Raw genomic sequence first — 19018 nt, 5'->3', positions numbered from 1 at the left:
CGAATATGGGGTTAGCTTCCGGTGTGAGGTATGCTGAAAATCGGTCATAGTACGTTTTTAGCAATTTAGTATTGTCCTCAGTCAGTATCCATGTGTTGCTTATGTCCCGACCTTTAACCCCGATCCACAGCAGGAGAAAACTGCATTTCTCGTCCTCTGTTCTCTTTTTGAGCGGGCCCATGAACATGAGCTCGGCATGTTGTTTGAATCGGCGCCACGCATCGGGTAAGTTGGATGATTCCCAGTCCATCTGTGGGGTAGGGACTCCGAAAGCCTCCATTTTCTTCTCTTTTTTGTTTGTTATCAAGTGGGTTCGTAGTTTAACTACTTACTCTGACACCATGTTCTGACTAGTTGCCTATTAAAATAATTCCATGTCTACGCAGTCGTCTGGGAGCTTATTAGTCAGCTTTTCTTTATTACCGCCAGTCCACCTTATACATCCGGTTCCGGTATTTCACAATAAAGGTCCTGCATGCAGCAGGAGCATTAAACATTACAATAGCCTAGAAAAAGAACTGCAGAAATCCATAACAGATGCAGCGGCAAACAAATAAACAGATGAACAAATGAACGATTGGCACCTTGGACAGCGCCGCGGCACGTAATGCATATACCTGCGGCAAAAGTGCTCAACCTTTTACGGTGCACTTCCCACACACAGGTCTCTTGCACCCCTTGCAGGAGACAATGGTCATATTTTTCTTGCAGTGCGTGTTTGTCTGGCACTGCCTCCTTCTCAGCTCTTGTGGATGCTGTGGCTCAGTGGGCACCGACGTCAGCATGTATCTATCTGTCTATGGTCTCTATCTATCTATTTGTATATCCTATCTATCTGTCGCTCTTTGTTAAATTCCTGCGCATATATATGAAGTCTACAAATAGAAACAATAACTAATACAAATTAAAACGACGTGCAAAAACAATCCAGGGAAATGTATAATTTTCAACTGCCGTCAATATGAAGGCGGCGCGGTTAGAGGTATAAATGCTCAGAAATCTTGTGAAAACATACATGACACATATTTAAGAAAAGTCATTGGATGAGAGGCTCGTAGTTTTTATTTAAAAAGAGTTATTTGTATTATAAAAACCCAAACCGTCCGTCACACGGTCTTGGCGGTTCTAGTGTTAACACTCCTCAGGGAGAGAGGGATTTTTTTAAAAAAAGGCAGTTTTGCTATGTTGAACGCAGAGACTTATAATACAGCGGCTCTGATTGCACGGAGCCTGCAGAGCGTGCGCCTGCACGCTCTCTCTCTCTCCCCTGCTCCCTCTTGCTCTCTCAGGCATGCAGCAATTTTATGAATAAATGAAAAATTAAATAAGAACATATATATGGTTCTTATATATGGTGGGATATATACTTGGGCCCAGGTATCATGTTTGTGTGGGAAACACTGGAGATTAAATATTGTGAGCAAATGTCAGAGTTGTGTTAGTTTAAGTGCCAGTTCTAGCGCTAGCCCTTAGTAGGCCTATAGTGTAGCTGCCAACAGTCAATAATAAATAACCTCCTGCGTAAAATGTGTGTAGAAATAGGCCTACAGTGTATTTTAACATCTACCATAATGGTGGTACTTGGAGAGCCAAATATTTTCGGAGGTGTTACGCAGTCTAAAAAGATTGAGAACCACTGTCTTATCTTATATTGTTGTATACTGTGTTTTATTAAAGCTGGTCCAAGTCTCACCACCAGAGGGCGTCAGGGTCTATATTTGATTTTAAAGTGTGCATGTCTTTTTTTTTTTTTTTTTTTAAGATTCATTTTTGGGCTTTTGTGCCTTTATTGGAGAAGGGACAGTGGATAGAGTCTGAAATCAGGGAGAGAGAGAGAGTGTGGAATGACATGCGGTAAAGGAGCCACAGGCTGGATTTGAACACGGATCACCCATGGAGACTACAGCCTTCATACATGGGGTGCGCACACTAACCACTGATCCACCAGCGCCCCAAGTTTGCATATCTTGTGTGTGTGTGTGTGTGTGTGTGTGTGTGTGTGTGTACGTGTGTGTCTGTATGTCTGTGTGTGTCTGTGTGTCTGTGTGTGTCTGTGTGTGTAAGTGTGTGTGTGTACATGTGTGTGTGTAACAATTCTGTCTGCCTGCAGCTGTTCTGTTGAATGTTTTAAACTCGTCATCTTGGCTGCAGAGAATCCTCACTCACCTGCTCCTCCTCTTCATCATCCTGCTCCTCCTCTTCATCATCCTGTTCGTCCTCTTCATCAGTCTAACTCTCCTCCTCCCCCTCCCTGTTCAATTATCTGACAGTGAGCGGCCGGTCCCTGGGGGTTTCCTCCTGCAGGTGTGATCTGTCTCTCTGTGTCCTCCATGTAATCCCCGTCAGATTCAGATGTAATTATCACAGGAAACCATGAGGATGAATCCTGTGTGTGTGTTCAGGAACCAAGACAAACAGTGTGATTATAAGAGCAGCAGCAGCAGCAGCCTGTCTGTCTGTCTGTCTGTCTGTCTGTCTGTCTGTCTGTGAATTCAGTGTCTCCCATAGTACATTTAGAGACCGTAGGTACCACGAGCAGGTCTGATAACTGAAGGCTCTACCTCCCATAGTACATTTAGAGACCGTAGGTACCACGAGCAGGCCTGATAACTGAAGGCTCTACCTCCCATAGTACATTTAGAGACCGTAGGTACCACGAGCAGGTCTGATAACTGAAGGCTCTACCTCCCATAGTACATTTAGAGGACATCTTATATATATGGGATTCACCTCTCTTTTCTGTCTGGAGAGGGGTGAAACAGAATCAAGAGTAACAGTCTCATCAGGTTCACTTCTGTCATTTTTTCTCCAAATACTTTTCACCGAGTCTTTATTCTCATTAGATTTCATTTTCATCAGAGTGGTGCGTCTCACGTCTTTGCTGAGCTCAGAGATAGCCATTAGTCCATTTAGATCCAGCTTGTCATCAGCACTACGCACTCCTGACTGAATACGAGAGTCCTCGTACTCATTGTGAGGCCCTTCTGCACCCCAGCTCTTGATGTCCAGATCAGAATCACCAGAGGTCGTTTGCTCTGCTCGCCAGCAGAGAGTGACCCCCAAGACGAGAAGGAGGAGGAGGCTAGCTAGCCCTCCGCCTTTAGCTAAGTTCCTGCTCCAGCGGGAGCAGGTCGGCAGCGGGATGCATGAACCCATTCTGCCTTGCCTTCGACCTTAAGGGCAGTTCGGGTGACCAGTAGCACTGGAAAGGTCCCTTCCACCTAGGAGAAAGAGAGACTTTGTCCAACGACTTGATTAATACACAATCTCCATACTGAAAAGGGTGAATAAGGTTATCTGAGGATTTGGAAGCCTGTCAGATACCAGTAAATAAATCAAACTTCATTAGTTGTTCTAGTATTTCACATATTCAGACATGAATTCATCAGTCCATAACAGTCAAAACTTCATGAGGGCTAAACTCTTTAGTTGTGTTTAGTGTGCTTCGAATCGAAAATGAAAATGAAAGTGTGAGTGAGCTGCACCAAAAACAAAACTTAAATTTGTAAATACTGTGACTACTTTGTCCTTCACTAGAGTACAGTACTTGATAAAAGCATACAACTCTGCAGTCTGAGCAGAGGTTCCACTAGGTAGAGCCTGTGCTTCAATAACTTCTCAATCTCTTAACCTGCTAGATTTGTGGTGTCAGATGGGCATGATGATAGATAGATGGATACTCTATTAATACTTTAAGGAAAGTACACCGTTACAGCAGCAACTGCAATCACATTCAAGACACCACACAAAACGAACAAATACCATTTAGACACAACCAGGCATCCCAAGGACAACCGGCCCCAGCTTAGACGAATAATGGACGGTAATGTGATCCATGCTTCTGCACCAAAACACCAGAAGCAAATACTTCCTTCGCACAAACATGGAGGTGAAACTGCTGTGTGTAGTCCGGCAGCCCCAGCGTGGGAGCTGAGATAAGAGCCCTCTTAAGATTTCGGAAGGTTGAGTACTTGTTTTCATTCCATTGCACAACAGAGGGTGCAGCATGTCCAGTGGAAGCCCTTAACACAGAGTCCATTCCAGCATACTCAAAAATCCAATGACAACAGTAATTTGTAATTCCCAGAAAAGATAGCAGTTCTTTCTTCATCCTCGGAGGGGATATGTTTGCAAGGAGGTTGACTCTCTCAGGGGACAGAAGTCGCTGTCCCTCGCTTAACACATGTCCCAGGTATTTAACCTGAGGCTGACAGTACTGCAATTTGGCCAGAGAAGCTCTGTGACCACACTCAGCCAGTCTTTCCATCAGTAACACAGAGTCAATTTGGCAGTCCTCTCTCAAAGGGGAAGTGATCAACAAATCATCAGCATACTGCAACAAGGTACTTCCACCAGATAGTTCCAAATCATGCAAATCACGCCTGACACAAAGCGCATAAATTAACCAGTGATTCCGAAAATCCCAGTGGAAGCCTGGTCCATGTCAGCTTTCGGCCTTTGAATTTAAAAACAAACAGATACTGGCTATCTGGATGCAGAGGAATGGAGGAAAATCTCAATTTACATCAATGACTGTATCGTACTTTGAATCTGCAGGCATTGCTGCCAGAATGGAATTTACATCCGTCAAAATCGGAAACTGAAGGCACAACAATGTTATTTATAGCTTTGAGACCTGCACATACCTCAATTCATCAGGGCAGCCTGGCTTCGGGTTTGGCAAGATGGGAGTATTACATGGGCTGATAGTTTCAACCTTTATCAAAAGGGATTGAACTACAGCATCGATTCTTGTAATTGATTTCTTTGAGGCAGAATGTATTGCCTAATATTTGATAGTTTCGCATTAGCTTCGAGTTTAACAACATTAGACAGTGTTACAGATTCTTAGAAAATTCCAGAAAACCAACATAATTTTACTTTTAAACAAAAGTAAATCAAAACTTTATATCTTAACAAAATAGTCCAAACTAAGAAAATTCATGAAAGGTCAAAAACTGGTACCTACTTGGAAACACTGACATAGACCGACATACAACATCTAACAACTAACTCACAACAAGAGGGAAAGAACACTGAGACTAAATAGCCATGGGGTAAACAAACACAGGGAAAGACAATGAGGGCAATCAAGACTGGAGGGAAAACATACAGAAATGAAGAAAATACAAGATAAGACACACTTGGACAAGAACTACAATATGAATCACGAAACACTAAAGACATAGAGAACTCAAGAATTTAACAATACTCCCTACAAAAGAGAAACTTTCCAAAATAAAAAGATGAAATACGAAAGACGAAAGACTAAACTAGGAACTTTAAGACAAAAAATTTAATTTAACCAAGCAACACTAGGATAGATAGGAGTCTTTAAAACAAGGAAACCTAAACTCTGTCATATACCAAAATATATACCAAAATAAAAACGAAATAAGACCAAATCATACAATATGTGTTAATACTAGCACTGTCTGTCTGTTCAGAGCCTTTCTCTCTTCCTACAACTCCTGTCGGCATATCGGCAGGGTATATCTGACTAAAACGATATATTTCATGTGTGATAAAATCATCTCTTGTCTGTATGTTGGAGTGTGTTCCATCTAAGGGTGATGTGCTTTTACCTGTAGCAGCATTATGCATGTGTGGATGTTCTGTGTTTTTGTTTATCTTTACTGTTGACATGTTTGTTTTGCGATTCAGTTTTATTCGCTGTTGTGGACTGATGATTCCCCATCGTGCATAAAGCAATTATAGCATTAAACAAAACCAGCAGCAACAGGCACATACAATCAAACATTTAGAACATTGCATAAACATTTCAACCGCATCTGAGTCCACTTAAGCAACCTTTTATAATTTATTTCAGCTTTGCATATTCAGAACAATGTATACGTTTTTTTTTTATAAAAAAAAAAACCTGTTGGGTCTGTTAATATTGAATGACTACCAGAGGTAATCACTTCACTGTGCACACAATTCTTATCGCTCTGATGTCCCTTTGACTACAGAGTCTTACGTCCCACTGGACAAAGATTTCACCTACTGGTCTTACCTATATTGAAATGAATTCTTAGTAATCCACCCCGGAACGTCTCCCCTAGGATATAAGTTCACAGTTTGATCTTATCTGTGTCGAGTCACAGCTCAAAAAGAACAGCTGGCTCAGACATCCGAGACACCCCCGCAGGATGCTCGACAGCCCAACTCTCACCAATTTGCAAATACAAGCAATCAATGATTCTCTATCACTGACAATTTATTCAACTTCTATTATATGTAAATATTATTCAACTGCATGTTATCAAGCTTACAATAATTTAATCCAAATTACAGTTTCTTTAGATATCGTCAAACTCAGACATGGCAGTAGCAAAGAATAAAAATTGTTTGCACTTAGCAGTCTTTGTTTGTAGATATCCTGTTTCGTGACGCCAAATTGTTGAAGAAATTACTAAGACTTGACTCCACACAATAAGACTCAGTTGACTCAGATGGCTTACGTTGATGAAAGTTTATTGCATCAGATGAATACTCTGAAGGAGACATGAGTCAACATCACACTTCTGTACTCGTGTCTTGCTCAGTCACATCTCCCGAACTTCTCGAAAGGCATCGCATATATCCTATAAGACATTATCATTATCAGGGTCATGTCACATTGACCCACCTAGACTAAACGGTGACATCTATAACACTGGAGCAGACAACAAGTCTACAAATCATCCTTGCAGATATCAGGAAGAACAGTTGACACTCTCTAAGCTGTACTTGGTGTTCTAATAACAACTGAACTCTGTCAGGTCTGACTGACATTAGAGAACAGTGAATAAACCTAATTACATCTGTAGTATAATCTAAATAACTACAGAAATTCCACCACAACGAGCAGGAATGATTACTGAAGGCTCTACCTCCCATAGCACATTTAGAGACCGTACGTACCACGAGCAGTCTGATAACTGAAGGCTCTACCTCCCATAGTACATTTAGAGACCGTAGGTACCACGAGCAGGCCTGATAACTGAAGGCTCTACCTCCCATAGTACATTAAGAGACCGTAGGTACCACGAGCAGGTCTGATGACTGAATGCTCTACCTCCCATAGTACATTAAGAGACCATAGGTACCACGAGCAGGCCTGATGACTGAAGGCTCTACCACCCATAGTACATTTAGAGACCGTAGGTACCACGAGCAGGCCTGATAACTGAAGGCTCTACATCCCATAGTACATTTAGAGACCGTAGGTACCACGAGCAGGTCTGATAACTGAAGGCTCTACCTCCCATAGTACATTTAGAGACCGTAGGTACCACGAGCAGGCCTGATAACTGAAGGCTCTACCTCCCATAGTACATTTAGAGACCGTAGGTACCACGAGCAGGTCTGATAACTGAAGGCTCTACCTCCCATAGTACATTTAGAGACCGTAGGTACCACGAGCAGGCCTGATAACTGAAGGCTCTACTTCCCATAGTACATTTAGAGACTGTACCACGAGTAGCCTGATAACTGAAGGCTCTACCTCCCATAGTACATTTAGAGACCGTAGGTACCACGAGCAGGCCTAATGTCTGAAGGCTCTCCCTCCCATAGTACATTTAGAAACCGTAGGTACCACGAGCAGGAATGATTACTGAAGGCTCTACCTCCCATAGTACATTTAGAGACCGTAGGTACCACGAGCAGGCCTGATAACTGAAGGCTCTACCTCCCATAGTACATTTAGAGACCGTAGGTACCATGAGCAGGTCTGATAACTGAAGGCGTTAGAGTGGCAACATCAGACTCTAGGTTGGCCCTACCAGACTCTAGAGTGGCCCCAACAGACTCTAGAGTGGCCCTACCAGACTCTAGAGTGGCCCTATCAGACTCTAGAGTGGCCCTAACAGACTCTAGAGTGGCCCCATCACAAACTAGAGTGGCCCCTACAGACTCTAGAGTGGCCCTAATATACTCTCGAGTTGCCCCATCCGACTCTATTCTAGCTCAAACTTGTCTCTGTAACCTGCTGAAGGTTGATCGTTTCAGTGATGGAGCTGCTCCTAATTCATATGTTCATACTGTTTTGATCTGTTGTCCCCCCTCTGCCCAGCACACCACTGTTATGATGAATAATATGAATAATATCAGCTGTAAAAACATTTTAACATCACAAACTTCAAGTGATCATGTGACTGAATCAGAGAAAATAAGTATGAGTCCACTGCTTTATAAAACATGATTCGCTCTTTATTATGAACATGAATTATCATAATGACAGACAGACGCTGATATTAGACTCAAATATTTACAGTTTATTTACATGACATCACAAATTTTAACTCTTCTTCTCGTCACAACAAGCCTCACACAGACTCTCTGTTAAACACCATGTGGTTACTGAGCATGCTTCTCAGCTCTCATTCAAATGTGACCTTTAATAAAAGACGTGTGTGTGTGTGTGTTTCTCATAAACACTTCAGCAGGAAGAAATTACAGAACGCTCCACGAGGACAGTCACACATCCTGCCGATCCGAGAGCCTTTTCTCACCGCACACTGCTCCCCGATGTCACACTGAGAGAGAGGGAGAGAGAGAGAGAGAAAGAGTGAGCGTTTATCTATTTCTGCATGAATTAAAATCAATCAATATCTAATCAATCATTACAACGTGCTTCTCACCGTAGGGACTTGGCCAAACTTTTTCTCCCATGGAGACGTTTTCTTCGCCTGAAGTTTCTCCAGAACTTCCTGCAGAGCTCCAAGCTGGGCAAGAGAGGGAGAGAGAGAGCCTCAGATTCATCAGGCTCAAGTATCTCAAAGGTAAACAAACCTCACAGGTACGTCAAGGAGTTCATAGTTAACTAAACAGCTGTTTCTCTGAGGTCAAGTTAAATCTCAGGTGTGATCTTACCGGCTGTTTCTCTGAGGTCAAGTTAAATCTCAGGTGTGATCTTACCGGCTGTTTCTCTGAGGTCAGGTTAAATCTCGTGTGATCTTACCGGCTGTTTCTCTGAGGTCAGGTTAAATCTCAGGTGTGATCTTACCGGCTGTTTCTCGGAGGTCAGGTTAAATCTCAGGTGTGATCTTACCGGCTGTTTCTCTGAGGTCAGGTTAAATCTCAGGTGTGATCTTACCAGCTGTTTCTCTGAGGTCAGGTTTGGTCCTTTGGAGTAGAAGTGACGCAGTGCTCTGGGGCTCAGCTGGTCCTCGCTGATCGGGGATTTGGTCTCCGTCAGGTGGGCTCTGCTGGATCCTGAGAGCAGCATCAAGCAGAGCAACAGCCTGCAGCTCCTCATGCTCCCTGTGCTCCTCATCGTGTCCAGCCGCCCACATACACACACACACCTTTTTATATGAAGCCCCCTCACACACAGCTCCACCCCCGGCTGTGTGTTTGTGTCATGCGTAGCAGCCTCCTGTGAGTCACCGCCGAAGTTTCCTCAAAGAGTCAACGGAGCTGCAGTGACGAGCTGTTTCTGAACATTTGGATGGTCTTAAAGACAAACAGCTGATCATGTTATAACTACCTTTCAGATCTTCTTTGTAAACCAATAAAAACATTGATGATGTCATCACAGAGAATCCCCAAAACTTCTGTACGAAAACGTCTTTTCATTGTGTGGAAGAGAGGAATGAGTCCATCTTTCGTCTGAAACACAATGATTCAGCTATGAGTTTTATTGGATTTGTCTATAAATGGGAGCGTGTGTATTTGTAATTTTTCAGATAAACTATTTTCAATATCCAACCAGGGTGGGTTGGTGTTGTTTGTCCAGTGCCTGATGTATAGTAATTGGTCTGATAAAAAGTAGTAGTAGAAATTTGGGACACCCAGTCCCCCATATTGTTTGGGTTTTTGGATGGTAGACAGTTTGATTCTTTCCAATAGAAACGAGTGACTGTACTATTGAGAGAGGAGAACCAGCTCGGGGGAGGGGTAGTAGGGGTCATTGCAAAGAGGTAGTTAACTTTAGGGAGGATTTTCATTTTGATGGTGGAGATGCGGCCTATTAAGAATAATGGTAATATGTTCCAGGATGTCTGGATGTCTTTTATTTCTTGCAAATGAGGGGTGTTGTTGAGCTTGAATAATTCATTTAAATTTGGAGAGATACGAATTCCAAGGTATGTAATAACTTTGGCTGAACGTTTTAAGAGGGGGTCCTCGGCCCCAGCATCCCAGTTGGATGTGGTTATGGGCATAATCTGGGAATTTGACCAGTTGATGGAGTAGCCAGACACTGGATTTGTGATATATAATAGGGTGGCATCAGCGTAGACTAATTTTGTGGTGATGTGATTTTGATTTGATGCCTGAGATATTGTTGCATTCTCTGAACGAAGCAGCTTGGGGTTCAATGAAAAGTGCAAAAAGAAGTGGGGAAAATGGGCATATGCACCTATTTGTAATGAAAACAAGATGTTGCTTAACGTTTGGTGACTTATATTGTTGGTATCAAACAGGGAGAAATATGGTTTGATTTTTATTTAATTCTATCTATTTATGAAAAATATAAAATCACTGCTTAAATATAAAATCACATCATCAGTAGTAGTTCACCCTGCTCTCTCTATGCTGTATATATAAACAGTATTTATATATATACTGTATATACAGTATACATATATACTGTATGCACTGTCTAAAAGGTTGATGGATTGAAATGATCTATTGTCATTATGAGATGTGAGTCAAAGAAGATTTACTTTATTGATCTCTATGAGGGGAAATTTCAGTTTTTACACTCTGTACTCATGCAACACACACAAAGGCTGAAGTATATACATACATGCACACAAACAGGATCATATGGACTAACGGAGAGGTGTCAGAGTGACGGAGCTGATGGTGGAGAGGAGGTTTGGTGTCTTGCTCAAGGGCACCTCGGCAGTGCTCAGAAGGTGATCTGGCACCTCTCTAGCTACCAGACCAACATCCAAACTTGGTCTGCACCGGGACTTGAACTGGTAACCCTCTAGTTCCCAACCCAAGTCCCTCCAGACTGAGCTACTGCCGCCCCCACAGAGTTAGTAGTTCCTATTACATTTCAGAATGTAATAACAACAGTCACTGTTTCATTAACGATTCAGAGCTCAGATTGAATGGTTATTAAAAAATGACACATTAAAAGCCTCAGGTTTAAAGCAGATCTATTAAACTCACTCTTAGCAGTAATGATTTCAGTCTGAGACACCTTGAGTAGAGTTGTAAGATGTGTAGCTCAAAAACCTCCTTATTTATCTGATACTGGCATCAGTGAAATCCCTCTTTTCAGCCTCTGCCTGAAACGCTTCAGCTGCTGTCTCTTTAAGGCCCCCCCACCCCTCCCCACCGGATCATTGGTTGACGGCCTGCCAGAACCGGGTCTTTGTAATATAGCAATAAGTAAAGTCTTTTACCTGCTTTTTGTAACATAACAATGAGTAAGGCCTTTTTACCTGCTCTTTTGTAATGTTAACAGACAAAGAGTAAGGTATTTTACCTGCTTTTTGTAAAGTGTCTTGAGATAACACTTATTGACACTTATGAGTTGATGCTATACAAAATAAATTGAATTGAAAATTGAATTGAATGTGCCAGCTCTTCTCTGATTGGCCAGCTCAGTTTGCAGTCACAGGGAAATTTTAGTGAGCATCTGGATGGGTGTCTAAAGTTAGACATTTTAACATGGGGCTCTATGAGGACTGACTCACTGCAGGAGACAGACTCTAGTGGACACTGGAGGAACTGCAGCTGTAAAGTTAGACATTTTAACATGGGGCTCTATGGGGACTGACTCACTGCAGGAGACAGACTCTAGTGAACACTGGAGGAACTGCAGCTGTAATGTTAGACATTTCAACATGGGGCTCTATGGGGACTGACTCACTGCAGGAGACATACTCTAGTGGACACTGGAGGAACTGCGGCTGTAAAGTTGGACATTTTAACATGGGGCTCTATGGGGACTGACTCACTGCAGGAGACAGACTCTAGTGGACACTGGAGGAACTGCAGCTGTAAAGTTGGACATTTTAACATGGGGCTCTATGGAGACTGACTCACTGCAGGAGACAGACTCTAGTGGACACTGGAGGAACTGCAGCTGTAAAGTTAGACATTTTAACATGGGGCTCTATGGGGACTGGCTCACTGCAGGAGACAGACTCTAGTGGACACTGGAGGAACTACATCTTTAGGACTCAAGAATCAGCTTCATTTTTCAACACTGTAAGTTGGCAGCTTGATCTTTAATCATTAACTGAATAAAACATTTGATTGTGAATTAAAATGCGTTCAACTGAACTAAAAACATTTAATGTGGCGTTGATGTTATTTTATTTATTTCAAACCACCAAGCCTCTAACAAAGCACACACACACACGCCTACACACACACACACACATTACCTGTTATAATCCTGTCTCTTATTTGTTAATGATCATGATCTCTGCTCTGATCTCTGCTGTGTGTTTGTTCAGACCAAGCTGTGAGCGGCTGCAGGCTGCATGACTCACGTCTCACTGCACTTTTAATGAATGAGACTTCACTGTAACATTTCATTCAGTTTGAGCAGGCCGTTTCCTTCACATCCACCATCATTAGTCTGTGAACTAACTCTGACTCCGCTGCTTCAGGCTCACATCCTGCAGGAGAACCTTCCCTCATTTAAAGCCGAGGACGTCAGCTCATTTATCTCCGTCTGACTGACATTATTACCAAATCTTATTAAGTTCCCCCTCGTAAACATGAGCCTGAGAGTGGAGTGCTGCCGTTCATTTTGGCCATGAAGGAGAGAGATGTGATGTTTTTATGGCCACCAAAAGGTGCTAATGATGAGAAGATGATGTAGATGAACACTCGTTGAATGGTAAATGGTAAATGGACTTGAGCTTATATAACACTTTTCTAGTTGAACAGGTGATAGTTGAGAACTGACATGGAGTCATGGTCTGTGAGTCAGCACACAATTTTTCCTAAAGAGCTGATAAGGGATGTTCCTTCTGACTCATTTCACTGTCAAACACAAGTTTAAATTCAGAGTATCTGACCCGTCTAAAAACAGGCTCTCTCTGCAGTCATTGTTGTAATGAACTGTCAAGTTTCAGAGCGAGAAGGACCACAGTGTCGTCAAGTAAACAGGTTTAACAAGTGTGGCTAATGTTAGCAGTGCTAGCACCAGCCTTCAGGTTAGCAACCACAACATTTGAAAGAAGACATCTTTTGCACAAAAAAGGTGAGTACGAGTGGAATGAGTCCATCGAAAATTACATTGGCAACATTAGGATTTGTGCATCAACCAACATTAAGCTAACTTGTGACAGTACCTGTGAGTTAGCAATATCATGTACATTTTAACATGGGGCTCTATGGGGACTGACTCACTGCAGGAGACAGACTCTAGTGGACACTGGAGGAACTACAGCTGTAAAGTTAGACATTTTAACATGGGGCTCTATGGGGACTGACTCACTGCAGGAGACAGACTCTAGTGGACACTGGAGGAACTACAGCTGTAAAGTTAGACATTTTAACATAGAGCTCTTTGGGGACTGACTCACTGCAGGAGACATACTCTAGTGGACACTGGAGGAACTGCAGCTGTAAAGTTGGACATTTTAACATGGGGCTCTATGGAGACTGACTCACTGCAGGAGACAGACTCTAGTGGACACTGGAGGAACTGCAGTTCATGGTACATGTTTATATCTCTGGAGGCTCTCTTGTCAATGATAACCTGCTGACTGTGAAGGTCAAATGACCCTCATCAGGTGACCTCTTGTTTCATTGATTCCAGTTTTCTTTTCAATGTTTTTTAATTTAAAGTCTGCTGTTTCCTGTCAGGTTAATGAGTTCAAACTGTGAGTGTGAATTTATCAAAGTGTGAAGAATCGACAGCCATTTTAATGAGTCTGTGAGCTGATATACAGTACGTGTGTGTCTGTGCATGTCCATGTTCGTGTGTGTGTGTGTGTGTGTGTGTGTGTGTGTGTGTGTGTGTGTGTGTGTGTATGAGTGTGTGTATATGTGTGTGTGTGTGTGTGTGTGTGTATAGATGTGTGTACATGTGAGTCATTGTTTTGTCTCATTACTTCTTGATAACTCAAATGTTTTTTCTCTCTGTCCACTGAGCTTCCATCTCGCCATCTCGCTCTCTCTCCCCCACCCTCTCTCTGTTTTTGTCTGATAGAGGGATTGAGGTGTTTGTAAACAACAGCTGTTTGAAGTGATTAAATTATTCATGAATAATGAAGGTACTTTATGAGATTTCATTTCTTTGTTCAGGGAGAGTTAATGAAACAACATGCAGGGCTTTGAAGGAGCATGTCCAGTGTTGAGCTCTGATTCTTTTAAATAACCATAATTTTTTTAACTATTATTATAATTATCTCTGTTTGTCTGTATGTTCCTGTACATATCCCAACACCACCTGACACGTCCAAACATCACCTGACAGACCCAAACACCACCTGACAGATCCCAACACCACCTGACAGGTCCAAACATCACCTGACAGATCCAAACATCACCTGACAGGTCCAAACATCACCTGACAGATCCAAACATCACCTGCTAGATCCAAACATCACCGGACAGGTCCAGGTAAAAAAAATTATATACCATCAACAAAATGTACAGCTCCTAAGTTTCTATTAATATGATGTCACATCAGGGCTCACTTGGCTGGATCGCACCTAGAGACAGGTGAGTGCATGCTGTCTTTCCACCAGGGTTGCCACCCGTCCTGTAAAATACGGAATTGTCCTGTATATTACACTTTAATATTGCGTCCCGTTTTGAATCAATACGGGATGCAGTTTGTCCCGTATTTCCAAGATGCCTTGAACTCAGCATCATTCCACCCGCATTCAGCCTCTTATGGTTAGTTCCCGCCTACTTGTAGGTTGGTTTCTTTGGTTTGTTTAGGCATGAGCAATGAGAGCTCGTCAGTGATTGGGAGAGAAAAAGTCATAGGAGTCAGTAGGAAACATGTCTGCGGCTGCCTCTGATACCCGCACCGTGCACCATTGAAACGTAAACGGATGCAGAAATACAGACGTGAGTAGAAGGTAATGCCTGGCTTATCAGTGTCAGTGAAAATTAATATAATGTGAAGGAAACTATTGTAGGCCTACTTCATATATTCTCTTTGTTTTCGTTGTTTATAGATAGGTTATTCCAGTATAGTTTGGATTGTGTGAACATTTTCAGTACATAAGACAAGCAGATGACATTTATTTTAGCCTAATCTGTATTCACACTATGGCCTGGGCAAGATATCATCAATACAACATCAATATATCGACAGTAGACACTTAATTAATACAATAAGAAAATAGTTCAAAACCATATTAATAGTATCATTCATGGACAGAATAAATGAATAAAACTACTATTAAATTTGTATTGTTTATTTAATTAAAAATCTGCTTACTGCTCCCCTCTATGTTACAGCAGTGTCAAAAGCACTTCAATAATACTCTGTTAATGAATTAAGTTAATAACTTTATTTTAGGTTTAAGTTAAGTTATAAATTAGATAGGCCTAGCTAGTAGTAATCATCTGCTGAAGTCCTGTTAGGTGCATTTCATTGTGCATACATTACTGTATCTGCTTTTACACTGAAGTTTTGTGTTTGTACATTTTTCTGAAAAAAGTGTTAATAAAGCACTTAAAACTTTAAGGATGACTCTTATTACTTCATTAAAACAACATTTTAAATCATGATTCACCTCAACTGGTGCCCCACCCCATTGTTGGGCCAGTGGTGGTCAGGCCCATACTGAGCTGTGCCCCGCTGTGGGGTGTCCTTTATTTTTCTGCTTGAAAGGTGGCAACCCTACTCTCCACCAACCTGTAATATTATTTCATCTGATATCTGCTCTGTCATCTTGTCATAGCGAGGCCTTCACTGTATTTATGTGTGTGTGTGTGTGTGTGTGTGTGTGTGTGTGCACGTCACTGTGAGCTAATTAAAGGTTGTACTTCAGGTCCTGTCTGCCCACACGCATCACAATAATAATACACATCTAGATTGCAATTATTGAGACAGAGAGTGTGTGTGTGTGTGTGTGTGTGTGTGTGTGTGTGTGTGTGTGTGTGTGTGTGTGTGTGTGTGTGTATGTTTTTAAATCCATGCTTCTTTACCCTCATTGGTAGCCATCTTGTGTTTAGCTGCCATGTTAACATATACATAAAGTGTGGCCTTAAGGAGATAGAATGTTTCCTTAAGGAGATTGAGTATTTACCATTAGAGTGTACAGGTGAGACAGTCCTCAGGTGTTCCCCTCCATGTTTACAGGTGAGACAGTCCTCAGGTGTTCCCCTCCATGTGTACAGGTGAGACAGTCCTCAGGTGTTCCCCTCCATGTTTACAGGTGAGACAGTCCTCAGGTGTTCCCCTCCATGTGTACAGGTGAGACAGTCCTCAGGTGTTCCCCTCCATGTTTACAGGTGAGACAGTCCTCAGGTGTTCCCATCCATGTGTACAGGTGAGACAGTCCTCAGGTGTTCCCCTCCACGTGTACAGGTGAGACAGTCCACAGGTGTGGACCTCCATGTGTACAGGTGAGACAGTCCTCAGGTGTTCCCATCCATGTGTACAGGTGAGACAGTCCTCAGGTGTTCCCCTCCATGTGTACAGGTGAGACAGTCCTCAGGTGTTCCCCTCCATTTGTACAGGGGAGACAGTCCACAGGTGTGGACCTCCATGTGTACAGGTGAGACCGTCCTCAGGTGTTCCCCTCCATCTGTATAGGTGAGACAGTCCTCAGGTGTGGACCTCCATGTGTACAGGTGAGACAGTCCTCAGGTGTGGACTTCCATGTGTACAGGTGAGAGAGTCCTCAAGTGTGGACCTCCATCTGTACAGGTGAGACTGTCCTCAGGTGTTCCCCTCCATGTGTACAGGTGAGACAGTCCTCAGGTGTTCCCCTCCATTTGTACAGGGGAGACAGTCCACAGGTGTGGACCTCCATGTGTACAGGTGAGACCGTCCTCAGGTGTTCCCCTCCATCTGTATAGGTGAGACAGTCCTCAGGTGTGGACCTCCATGTGTACAGGTGAGACAGTCCTCAGGTGTGGACTTCCATGTGTACAGGTGAGAGAGTCCTCAGGTGTGGACCTCCATCTGTACAGGTGAGACTGTCCTCAGGTGTTCCCCTCCATCTGTACAGGTGAGACAGTCCTCAGGTGTGGACCTCCGGACCATCTGTACACGTGAGACAGTCCTCAGGTGTGGACCTCCATGTGTACAGGTGAGACTGTCCTCAGGTGTGGACCTCCATGTGTACAGGTGAGAGAGTCCTCAGGTGTGGACCTCCATGAGTACAGTTGAGACAGTTCTCAGGTGTTCCCCTCCATCTGTACAGGTGAGACAGTCCTCAGGTGTGGACCTCCATGTGTACAGGTGAGACAGTCCACAGGTGTGGACCTCCATGTGTACAGGTGAGACAGTCCTCAGGTGTTCCCCTCCATTTGTACAGGAGAGACAGTCCACAGGTGTGGACCTCCATGTGTACAGGTGAGACAGTCCTCAGGTATGGACCTCCATGTGTACAGGTGAGAGAGTCCTCAGGTGTGGACCTCCATCTGTACAGGTGAGACAGTCCTCAGGTGTTCCCCTCCATCTGTACAGGTGAGACAGTCCTCAGGTGTGGACCTCCGGACCATCTGTACAGGAGAGACAGTCCTCAGGTGTGGACCTCCATGTGTACAGGTGAGACTGTCCTCAGGTGTGGACCTCCATGTGTACAGGTGAGAGAGTCCTCAGGTGTGGACCTCCATGAGTACAGTTGAGACAGTTCTCAGGTGTTCCCCTCCATCTGTACAGGTGAGACAGTCCACAGGTGTGGACCTCCATGTGTACAGGTGAGACAGTCCACAGGTGTGGACCTCCATGTGTACAGGTGAGACAGTCCTCAGGTGTGGACCTCCATGTGTATAGGTGAGACTGTCCTCAGGTAAGACCTTGGTGCGTACCTGTATAAGCGGACTGTTTAAATGTGAATGTGTTAAATGAAGCGGAGCACTGTGGGGGTTGTAGCTCTAACCTTCCTACAGGAATCAAAAAGTCAATACAGCCTGAAGATCTGCACTCTTCACAGAAATACCACAACATCAAGAGAGACAGATGAGGTCACCTGGAAGATCAGAGGCTGATGGGACCTGCCTCCACACGGTCTCTGTCACTGAGTGAACTGGTCACGGAAACAGGAAGGTTATGTAACCATGGTAACATGTCATTCAAATAATACGTTTTCTACTAAAATACCGATCACAATCAGAATAGTTTTTTATTGCCAAGCACATTTGAGGACTTTGTCTTGGTATTTTGGTGCAAAAACAGAGGAAATAAAGTGAAAATAGAACTTAAATTAAGATTTAAAAAAGATAAGAAAACAATAAATATAATAGAGTATAAAAATATAAAAACACAAAATGTACAATAGATGTAACAAAGGAGTCATTATACAGTTACAAGATACAACTCCTCACAGAGTGCATGTAAAGAAAATACATTTAAAGTCCAGTGAGCGTTAATGTAACACATAAAAACAGATTCAGCCTTTACTTTGATGTTCACATTACTTTGATGTTCTCTGACTGTGGGGCTGATGAGAGTCTGTGTTATGTGGGAGGCACCGTCAGCCCCATGACAACCCCAGCTGACAGTGTAGGAGAGTAAATGCTCTTGAACAATCAGAGACTCTGGCTTGTGAATCAAGGATCTGTTTATTTCTTTTGTAACATCCCAATCATCACAGTGAGCAATTACAACATGTGTGCTATATCAAGAACATTTCCTAGAAGTTTCCTGGACAGACAACTGGTCTCTTAACAGGAAAGAGTGTGTGGGTATGTGTGTATGTGTGTATATGTGTACGTGTATCAGAACATGACCTGGCTAAATTCAGAGGTTAGATACTTATTGGTTTGTGCCTGTTGCTGTCCAGATTGTGTGTTTCTGTTATGATTCAACCTTTCAAACTAGAACATAATTCCCCCTTTGGGGGTTAACAAACCCACAATTAATAATAGATCAACACATCATTATTACAATAGTCATCAATAACCATTAATCAATATA

The 19018-nt window shown here is 42.9% G+C and overlaps 1 protein-coding gene across 1 annotated transcript; it reads right to left on the bottom strand.

Annotated features, from left to right (window-relative positions):
• Positions 1-8240: 8240 nt before the first annotated feature.
• cart3 (cocaine- and amphetamine-regulated transcript 3) lies at positions 8241-9305 on the bottom strand. Its single transcript, XM_020641465.3, has 3 exons — positions 9083-9305; positions 8628-8711; positions 8241-8522 (listed from the first exon to the last, which is right to left on the bottom strand). Exons 1-3 carry the CDS (start codon positions 9260-9262, stop codon positions 8415-8417), a joined length of 372 nt encoding a protein of 123 aa, XP_020497121.1. The 5' UTR covers positions 9263-9305; the 3' UTR covers positions 8241-8414.
• Between the last annotated feature and the right edge of the window lie 9713 nt (positions 9306-19018).

The sequence above is a fragment of the Labrus bergylta genome, chromosome 3 (assembly GCF_963930695.1).
Source record: "Labrus bergylta chromosome 3, fLabBer1.1, whole genome shotgun sequence".
Taxonomy (NCBI): Eukaryota; Metazoa; Chordata; class Actinopteri; order Labriformes; family Labridae; genus Labrus; species Labrus bergylta.
Note: the sequence above shows the minus strand (reverse complement) of the source record. Positions and strands in the feature narration are given on the sequence as shown.